The following is a 10,518-nucleotide window of genomic DNA, read 5'->3' on the forward strand; positions in this document are numbered from 1 at the left end:
TAGGTGGCATATCATTGTCATCCTCTGTCATCAGGACAAAACAAACTTCAGATACAATGTAATCTGCAGAACTCTTCTTAATCCTATCTCTTTCAAGCACCAATGAAAGAGTCCACCCAAGAGTGCTCAGATTGGGGGAGGAGGGCTTTCACTGCCATACTTCAAAAAAGCACCTTGCCTATTTTTATTCTTTCCTTCATTGTGCAGAGAGCTATGCTGAAGAAAGTTCTGACAAGGAGCCCGTGGTTGTTACAGAAGCCTACCACGTTTCCTGTTTTAACTACAAAGGTTTAAACTTACAGTTCAAGCACCCAGATCAATACAAAGTTGGGCCGAACAAAAGCAGACCTCAGTGTTTATGAGGGTCTCACCTTTGAACCCAGTTTGTTTCCTATTGAGTGAAAGTGTTCTTTCTACCAAAAGACTGAAACATAAAGGTATGTAACTTTCCTCTAATTAATTGCCATCTTTTTGTAATCCAAACCTCTCTTGCAGGCCATGAAGGTGAATACCTTAACGATGTTGATTTAATTGCATTTGGTCTTTTAATGGATTTGCTTTTGGGAAGGGTCATTGTACAAATCTAATTTATATCACTGGGTAACCGGGGAGGGTATTTCTAGATAGAATTGATGTCTGCTTTCTGAACTACTGCCGTTTCCTTTCTTGGGCTGGTACAGAATGAGTAGAGAATAAGCAGACCCCCCCCCCATAGTGATTTCTTCGCTGAAAGAGTTAAAATTCCTTGAAGTCTAATCCAACTGCCGTCTCAACTCTTAACTTAAGGGCCCTAGGAAAAGAGCTGAAGCTTGGAAAAAGAGCTTCTATTTTGCATGCAAAAGGTACCAGTTCAGTCCCTGGCATCTCCCAATAGAAATGGGATGGACCCCAGTCTAACTTTCTGGAAGGCAACTGCCAGTCTGGCATTTACTGACATTGATGAAACAGTGTTCTGTGTGAGTACAAGGCAACAGCCTATGTAACAGATCCTCAAGTTGTATTCACCAATGCCATTTTTCAAATTAATATGCAACATTCACCAAGACCATTAGCTCAAGCTGTTCATGTTGCTTTGAGACATTTTCTCATTTCTTTAGCTATCTAAAATGCTTTGAGAATAATTGTTGTTATTGAGAAGTCCTTATTAAAAATATACTTTTAAAATATAATAAAGAATATCCTATTTAATAACCCTGACACTCCCCCCCCACCATCCCCGGGGATCTTGGTACCTCTTTAAACTGCAACAAAGGGTTTTATCCTATATGAACCCAATTGTGCCACTCTTGAAGAATCCTTTCTTTGTTTCCGCATTTCCTCCATTTTGTCTTCGTGCAAAATGCAGTTGCTGTTTAGGTGGAATGGCCTTCCTTTATCACGCTTCCTCCATCATCTGCTGACCTCCATTTATACCCATCTTACTGTTCAGCAGTGTTTATGCAAAAGCAGCTTTACCACAAAGCACTTAAACATAATTCACGTGTCTCCACTTGAGTGGTTCTGCAAAATGGTGCCTTTGCAAAGATATGGAGAATCTATGAAGAATCTTTAAAAAGACACTGAATGTGAAATGTGGCAAGACGCCAGCCTGCCTGCAGTCATGAATGTGTGAGATCAGTGGCTGTGTGTCAAAGGCCGTCAGGTGCTAAAAAACAAAATGGTTGTATCCCTGGCCCTCTCCATTTAAAGATAAATCATGGAATGTTCTAACATTACATTTCCCAGCTCACATATTTAAAATGTTTCTAGAAAAATGATTGCAGATGTGCCTTAACCATTAATTCACAGGAGAATCACAGCATGTTTGAAAGTTATGCGCTATCTGTAGTCAATCCAGCATTATAACAGCACGATCCTATGCATGTTTCCTCAACGCAAGTTCCATTCTATTTGATGAGTCATACTCCAAGGTAAAAGTGCATAGGATTGTAGCCTAAGGGCCCAATCCTATCCAAATTTCCAGTGCTGGTGCAACCGCAATGCGGCCCTAAGGAATGGGAACAAATGTTCCCTTACCTGGAGGAGGCCTCCATGACTGTTCCCCTACTGCAGAATGCAGCATATGCCTTGTGTGCATGACTGCACCAGCGCTGGAAAATTGGATCGGATATGGCCCAAAGGTGCTTTTTGTAATCCATTTCCTTGCTGGTTCCTTCTTTATAAAATCAAATTGGATAGGAATATGTCATTTCAGAAGCAACCCTTGGACATTAAGACACAAGAAACCTGGAGAACTGGTGCTGAGGCAGCTAGATTGATGCTTTTGAGCGTCTAACTATTGTGTATCAGGGAGAAATGTGGCAGCTGTCAAATTTCCCAGCATGTTGTGAAATAAGCAAAGAACACCCAACATTCTCCCTTATGCACAATTATAGACGGCAGAGGAGCCTAAGCAGTACTGAGCCTGGGTACTATCGTCCCACCATTTTCATTCAAGCATACACATCTGACTCCTTCTGCCAGAGGTTTTGCTGATAAATCTTTATTGGCATCATACTTAGACCATATGCTGTGCCCAACCAGCTAAGCAACTTCAGAGCTAAAGGGAAGGAGAAAATGAATGTGTAATTATGACTGAACTTTACAAAACATTGATGGGACAATAAAATCCACGGAAATTTAGTCATTGATGTCAGTGGTGATTAAGATCAGGTTCTCAACAGAATTCAAGGAAGATGGGATACGTGATGAATTCAGTGTTTCAAGCTTAAGCGTCATTAGGACTAAGACACACCAGAAAAAATGTTTTCAAAATAGATACTCTTGACATAAAAACAAAAAAGGCAAGTGCTTAAGTCATTGCAGTTCTGCTATAGTCTGACCTTTGCAAAGATGACGCCTCATTCATTTGAACACTCCCACTCATTTTAGCAAGGTAAATTATTCTTCAGGATTCAATAAGCACACTGTCATCTCTCTTGTTTAGTTTTATTATCATAAAATGTTATCATCACAGAATTTCAGTACAGAGCTTCACAGCTAATTACAGAGGCGCTATGAAGTATTTTGTCCTAGAATTATAAAATGTATATAATTATAAACTTTATATAAACTGCCAGTTGCATTTTACATGGGTTAAAAAAAAAACCCAATCACTATAAAGTTGTGCCTCTAAAAGGTCAGTACTACATCCCTCTGCAACCTCAGCGGCTGCCTACTAATATTGCCTCTCAAAACGCGCTAAAGTCTGTACCAGTTCCCGAGGAAATCAGGGTAAGAGAGAGAAAGAGAAAGTTACTTAGCTCCTGGACAAAAGAAAGACGTGTGAGAGAGAGTGGAGATGCCAAAATGGAGAGGCATGAGCATGAGATGTTCGTTCAGGAGGCAAAAAGGACTTTGATGTAACAAAGGATGTAGGTGAGTGAAAGAGGGTTAGAAACTTTTTGTGGATAGGCTTGGAGAAAGTAGGTTCTCAAGCCAAGGCACAGAGGCGTGGCTGTTGTGTGGCTTGCAATAATAAAAATAGTTTTAGAAAATAGACTCAATATATAGATTTGCAGCATAGACTTGGATGGAAATTTAACACTTAGAGATTGGACAGATGGGTTTAAAGAGCAGCAGGCTGCACCACCAATGGACCAGGTGTTTCTCATACCCCAGGACAGTAAGAGGTAACTAATGTGGACAGGTGATAAGATGAAGCTGAATATCTACATTACAGTACATCAGCCAAACCTTATTGAATTTGATGGATGGATTTGTTGATGATGGGAAAGGGATGTCAGTCCCAAAAGTTCCCCAAAGGTAAATTCCCCAAAGGTGGGGAAAAAATCCCGAAAGGTGAATGCAAAATGCCTGACTAGAGCTCAACTGGGGCCTGCAAGTGCAATCCAGCACACTACAGCATTCATGTAAAGCCTACAGCTTCCATTTGGATATAATCTTAGGTATATAACAGACAACACGATTTGACATTAATAAAAATGTAACATTTTTAATGGGCATGAATGTTTCTCTTGCAGAATGGACAATAGTAACTGTGTCTATTTCTGGGTACCTCTTATTTTCGTCAGTTCAATACTGATTGTTTCCTTGCTGAAAAATATTTCATACTACATCAAAGAAAAGAAACGAAAAGGTAAGAGACCCTGCAGATTCGGCTGGGAAAAACAAGCGTGAATGTTTGAAATAAATAGTTAATAAATTTGGGACCATCCTAGTATCATCAACTGAAACCCCTAAAGTGGTATTTTTCTATTGAAATCATAACATCAGGATTTTGATATGATAATTAAAAGTATCAGTGCCTTAAATAATTCTCCCACATTTTCTTTTAATTGTACTGAATAGACTAGACGTGAGCAAAGACCATTTCAGTAAAATGTTATCAGTTTTTATATTTGCCAGGTAGCTTAAAATTCATGCACAAAACTATATATTCTATAGATCCCTAGTCACAGGGAAGGACAGGAGCTCATCACTAGAATATTTTGTGTGCACAAGATCCCAGACTTAATTCCTTATGTCTCCATAATCTTATGTATCAGGTTGGCAAAAGACCTCTGCCTAAGACCTTGCTGCTGCCAAGCCAGAATAGGTTCTTAGACTGTGCGGAGCTAGGTGGATGAATTATGTAACTCACAGTGCAATCCTAACTGTGTAGTAGTCACTGCGCTAGCATAGAGTGTCACAAATGTGCTGTAAAGCACATTTGCAGTGACTCACTAGAGTAGTAGGCAGCCCCATGGGAAGCCTTGCACTGGACTGCCAGCACTGAATCCAAGCCCCTGGTCACTGGCAGTGGTAAGTAAAGTGCTGAATGGTGCAGGGGCTGGGAGAGGCTGGCAGGAAAGTGTTCCACAGGTGGGGAGGGGGCATAACAGGATGAATGGGGGCTGGATCAGCCCAGGGAGGGGGGCATGATCAGCAGAAAAGGCCTCCACCAGGTCTGGCAGCCTCTCTCCCAGGTCTGGCAGGTCCTCCCTCCCAGGTCTGGCAGCCGTACATGGGGTTACTTGAATTTGCACCCAATAAGTAGCTGGCACAGACCCAAGTAGCCCCATTGGGCAGACTGGGGCATTACTTGGGATAAGGGGAAAAATCCTCTTACCCCGAGGAAACCTTTAGCCTGCTTCTAAACTGCGTTGGATACAGCAGCTACCCATGCGGCCCCACTGGATAGATGCCATGAGGCCTCACTGTGCCACCACAGGTTAGGATTGAGCTGCCCATATAATATAGATTGATGAGTTCATATAAGTGAAAAGTAATGTGATATATTAGCTTAATAAGCTTGGACAGTACATTCAGTGATTGGAGTGGGATGAAACTATTGAGCTTTTCAAGAAGTTCTTTGAATTAACGTCATCTCGAAATAGTCTGAAGAAAATTGCAGAGAGCTGTAAAGCAAATGTGTGGGTTTGGTAAGTGGAAAGCAGGAAATAGTGGTTTGGTGGAATGGAATAAAGCATGCTGTACATTATAGATTAATGTAGTGACACCTGACTAAAACAAGGAGTAGTAATGTTCTCGCTGACCTGGGGGAGAGTTCAGTGAAGGAAGATTTTTTTTTTTTTTAAGTCATGGCCATTCACTCAACATTGCTGAACACAGATTATTTAGCCCTGATTGTACTTTTGTAGACTTTATTTGGGGGCTAAAAATATGAAGGGGGGAAAAAAAGATTTTCCCACCCACTGTTTTCTGGCAATTAATGTTGAGTGGCGATGCTAATCTGTGTTAGTGATTATAATTACAAATGCCAGAATCATTGCAGTCCAGATTGATTATTCTTTTTTTATGCCTGGGAAAGACAATTCAAATGACCTTCCCTTCCATTAATAAGCATGGGGAACAAGCTGCTGAGATGTTTTCCTGCACAAGCCTCAAGAATTATGAGAACTGTGCAATAGCATCTCATTAAGATGCTTGCACAGGAAAATGTCCAGGGGGGGGGGGGGCTGGGAATAGTATCCCCTCTTGAATTATGAGAGGAAAGGTAGGGAAGGCCCTTAATGAAATCCATAAAACTCACTCCCTGATCCTCCCATAGCTCTTCCAAAAGAATTGAAGGGACCATCACAAAAGGAATGGGAGTGGCTCCCTTCTAGATCTTTGTGCCTCTCTCTACACCAGATTTGTGCCTATTTTGCTACCTCACATTGTAAGATCCCGCAACGATGGAGGAGGGGAACTTGTCAGAGGTAGGGTTGCCTCTGAAGGACCCATCTTGAGGACTGGAAGTAATCCAATTCTCCAAACAAAACTACAGTCTGAATGAAAAAAATACACCAATTTAAGTGTTTTCATTAAACAAATATTTGATGCGAAATTGGCCATTTCCAGGTACCTAGCAGGGACTGTATTACTTATGGTTCTAAGTGCAGAGTTTTGTTTGTCACTTGTGTTCTTACTACACTGATTTTTTTCAATGTCATAGGGCACAATCCTAACCAGGTATACTCAGAAGTAAGTCCTATTTTGTTCAATGGGACTTACTCTCAGGAAAGTGTGGTTAGGATTGCAGCCATAAACTGTTTTGGTATTAATTTGATAAGACAATACATAAATCCCCACTTTTATTTATCAAAGACAATACATAAATCCCCGCTTTTATTTATCAAAGAATTTATATCCTACCTTTGGCCCCCCAAGGGACTCCCGAGCAGTTTGAATTGATAAATAAATGAATACATATGGCAATGAGTACATTCTAGATAACCAGAGCTAGCCACTATTTTAGAATCCTGCATCAACTGGCAAAAAGGAAATTCATGAAATAGTCTTTGGAAAAAAAAAAAAAAAGAAGTCGCATAATATAAAATACCTATTCATTTTCAGTTTTCCTGAGATCTTCATATTCTAAAATATTTTCTAGGTAAAGCATATGAAAACTATCAGGATTATATTACAAGGTATGGAAAATGTTTTCTTCCTAATAATTTGTTATTTTCTGACAATAAGATGAAAAGAGATGGGAGACTAGTACGATAGCGAAGTTTATAACTCATAAGGCTATTGGCTGCCATTTATTCAGTTAGATATATTCTCATAGCCTCTCATGCAAAAATACAATATTGCAAATAAAGAAATCACCTGTTTTATGTGACTAGTAACTTTCATTCTAAATAATTGTGAATATTTTCAGGTGCAGTGCATCCTAGGGTCCAAAATAACTATAGCTTTTACAATTGCTTCCACAGCAATGATGAATTTTATCCTGAAGAATGTCCTGTTTATGACAACCTCAACCACCATCAAGACATTCTAAGTAAGTTGCAGCTAAGACTCTCAATTTCCTGCATTCAGAGTAATTGACTAAACTCTGGCTGCAATCCTATACACACTTACCTGTGAGTGAGTCCCATTGAATAGGGTTTGTGTGTGAACAATCATGTATGACTATGCTGTCAGACAGTGCTAATGGGAGTAAAAGAAAGATTAGACTATATTTTATTTTGCCTGTTCCCTTTCCTCGGGGCTTCATTGTGGCGGCACCAGCATTGGAAAGTTGGACAGAACTGGGCCCTGAGACAGCAGATTGACACAAAGCCACATGGAGCACTCTGTGCAGTGGTGTATCTAAGGTATGGTGAATCAGGGCATGTGCTCTGGGCACCATTTGAAGGGGGGGTGCCAGCTGCCACAGTGAGCGCCCATGAGCTCCAGTCACATGATGTTGTGTGACATCTCATGATGTCACAATGTTGCTGCCCCAGGGACCTTCCCTTTAGTAGTACAATGAGATATCGAAAATTGAATATGTTTTCTGTCATATTTTTATAGCCCAGGGAATTCTCTGGCATTTAATATTTTATAACAAATTTATAGACTGTCATACTGCTTATTTTGTTAGAAACAACAGACTAAAGCAGGACTCTCTCTTTCTTTCTCTCTCCTGCTCTCTCTTTTCCATTTCAAATAATCTTCAGATGAGAGTTGCTATGAACAAATGAATGCCCACTCTCAGACAGCCACACATGAAATACAGGTACTGATATCAACTACCAGGGACCGTTGCTTTCTTTGTAGGGATGGCATTTGGGATCACTGCTCCTGGGTGGTTTTGTATTATTGCATAGCACTGTGGAGATCGTGTCAATGTCTTTATATACATAAAAAAATTAAATAGATTTGTCTTAATTGTTTAATCCCAAGCATGGGGGTGTGTGTTAGAGAGGCTTTCCTCCCTGTGCATTCTGGTTCTAACTGGTATTATTGCTCTGCATGGCTGTTTTGAAGAAAAAAAGAGGCACTCCTGGTTGGAAGTGGGCCTCTGGAGTCTGTGTTTCTGTACTCATGTATTCAGCCCTTAGAGGCATCGCCATCCAGATAGTGTTTTAAACAGCCCAAACTAATAAGCCTCAGCTTCATTCACAGTACTCACTATCTCCCACCGCAGAAAAGATCCCTCTGCTAGGAAATAAGCATGCAGAAAGGTTTGAATTCTGGTTGAAGCATTTACCATTCATGACAATGAAAGTAGTGATCCAGTTAATGGTCACAATTTGCCCAAAGTTCATTGTGACGTGTAGTGCTGTTCTGTGCCTGTTTCCTCAAAAGTAAGTCCCATGGTGCCCAAGGAAGCTTATTCCCAAGTAAGTGCACACAGGATTGTAGTCTGATAGTGAACTCCAGTGAACACAGTGGAACTTGCTTCTGAGGAAACATGGACCAGGATTTGCTGCTTACACTGAAGGCAAAGGAGCAGCGTTTCATAACACTTAAGTCCCATTTAGCTGTGACTAGTGGGTGGTCATTATTTGGCAGCCACCTATTCAATTGACTGTTTCATAAGTGTTTGTTTTCACGTATGAAAGGGTTTCAGGTACAACAGGATATCATAGTTTACAAAAGGACTATTAAAACATGCTCATTTCTTCATAGCCAACCACCGAGCGCCAGATGTGTTACGCTTCTCTGGATCACAGTGTCAAAAGAAAACAAAAACATCTTCGAAAAAAGAAATGCCCCACCTTAGAAGTGGATGAAGATCAGCTTACGAAAAGCAACTCCATACCCTCTGACAGTTGCATTTACCTCAACAGTGAACAGTTGAATGCTGAGAATAAAGGCTCTGAAGAGGCTACTCATGAGGATCCCAAAAGGCTTATTGGTTTCATTCACACTAAAAATGATGCCAACTTTTAACAGGAATGTGGACAAGCAATTCTAGCCAATAAAATAGAAAACCTCCTAGTTGGAAGAGAAATAAAACTATCAACAACTGGGATTAAAAGTTGGTATTTACAAAACAGGTTAATTCACTGAAAGGGAAGAAGGATCCCTTCAGACTGTATATGCAATAATATTGCCACCTGAATGTTTCATGGCAGGGCTTCTGGGACTCCGATGAGCAGGTGTAGTTTTAAGCAATCCTGAGAAAAGGCATGTTCCTTAGGTCAATTTAGCCTCATTCAAAGCTACAAATTTTATCCTCAAACCATGTTAACCCAGCGCTATAAATGTTTGCACATGCCTCCATAAATGTTACAGAGATGGGTTGGTTATAGTTTTCATGTGGGCCATACAATCCACGTGAACCTAGGAAAAATGTCAGTATGGGAAATTTGTGGGTTCCTAGCTCATTTGTACCACTCTGCGGGTTGGCGCTGAAATAATATGGATGAGGAAAGTCCTTGCGAGTTGGAAAACCACTGTACGCCCATTTGCAAAAGTCTTTCTCTTCAGTTCCTTAAAAGTAACAGGACTCCCAGAATCAGGCCCCTTATGACTGGGAGTTTATGAAAAGTATTTTGTTTCACATGGGGGAACTACTTGAGGAAGAACACAGACTGCTTTTTCATCACATCTTTTCAGTGCTAACCACTTCCCCCGTGAAGGTATGAATAAGGGCACAGATTGTGTGACTTTTTCAAGAGTACTTCTAGTATTCTGTTTGCTGGTTTAGCTTGATGAACAGGATCTGAGACACTGTGGATCAGTTCAGAAAATACTTCACAACCAGCCCCTCAATTAAAGAGGTTGTACACCCTGAATATGCACAACCTCCTGCTGTGCTAGAGCTCTGCTGTATAATTGCTTGCATCCCTGAACTGACCATCCGCATGTGATTTACATTGCACTGGAAGGAGTATTTTAGATAAACCTCTTCTATGCAATTAAGAGCACAATCCTAAGGATGTGCTCAGCCGGCGCAATTCCCTTGTGCTGGGCTGGGAGGAACACAAACATGCCATAAAGCACTTTTGCACCTCCAGAAAGCTGCATTGTCTCACTTAGATGCTCTGCCCCGTGAAGGTCAGACTGAGTCTCCATGGTGGCAAAGAATGATAAGTTTGCGCTGCCTGAGATTGGGCCGGCAGGGAACAAGAGGCAGGTCCAGGATCCAGCAGTTATGCTAGATTCTAGTCCCGTTCCCAGGCAGCGCTGAACAGCTCTGGCTGTGCCTCTTTAGGTGGCACAGATCCAAGTAGACCCATTGGGGCTGCTGCAGCTATTCCTGGGGTAAGGGGAATTTTTCCCCCTTTGCCTCTGGCAGAGCCTCAGCCAGCCCAAGTTAGGCCTGCCTGTTCCAGCCCAAGTTAGGATTGTACTGTTAGGTGGCTAAGCTCCAGT

General features: G+C 41.1%; 1 protein-coding gene across 1 annotated transcript; it reads left to right on the plus strand.

Annotated features, from left to right (window-relative positions):
- Positions 1 to 340: 340 nt before the first annotated feature.
- Positions 341 to 10,132, plus strand: TRAT1 (T cell receptor associated transmembrane adaptor 1). The gene is made up of 6 exons (XM_066622029.1): positions 341 to 437; positions 3,963 to 4,078; positions 6,818 to 6,854; positions 7,143 to 7,210; positions 7,872 to 7,930; positions 8,827 to 10,132. The coding sequence occupies exons 2-6, from the start codon at positions 3,964 to 3,966 to the stop codon at positions 9,088 to 9,090; spliced, it is 543 nt and encodes a 180-aa protein (XP_066478126.1). The 5' UTR covers positions 341 to 437; position 3,963; the 3' UTR covers positions 9,091 to 10,132.
- Positions 10,133 to 10,518: the final 386 nt, after the last annotated feature.

This window comes from Tiliqua scincoides, chromosome 3 (assembly GCF_035046505.1).
Source record: "Tiliqua scincoides isolate rTilSci1 chromosome 3, rTilSci1.hap2, whole genome shotgun sequence".
NCBI lineage: Eukaryota > Metazoa > Chordata > Lepidosauria > Squamata > Scincidae > Tiliqua > Tiliqua scincoides.

Bases quoted from the DNA above. Each gene is read 5' to 3' on its own strand.
- TRAT1 (XM_066622029.1), top strand. From the start codon at position 3,964: ATGGACAATAGTAACTGTGTCTATTTCTGGGTACCTCTTATTTTCGTC. The intron at 4,079-6,817 runs GTAAGAGACCCT...AATATTTTCTAG, and splicing joins CAAAGAAAAGAAACGAAAAG to GTAAAGCATATGAAAACTAT. The intron at 6,855-7,142 runs GTATGGAAAATG...TTGCTTCCACAG, and splicing joins TATCAGGATTATATTACAAG to CAATGATGAATTTTATCCTG.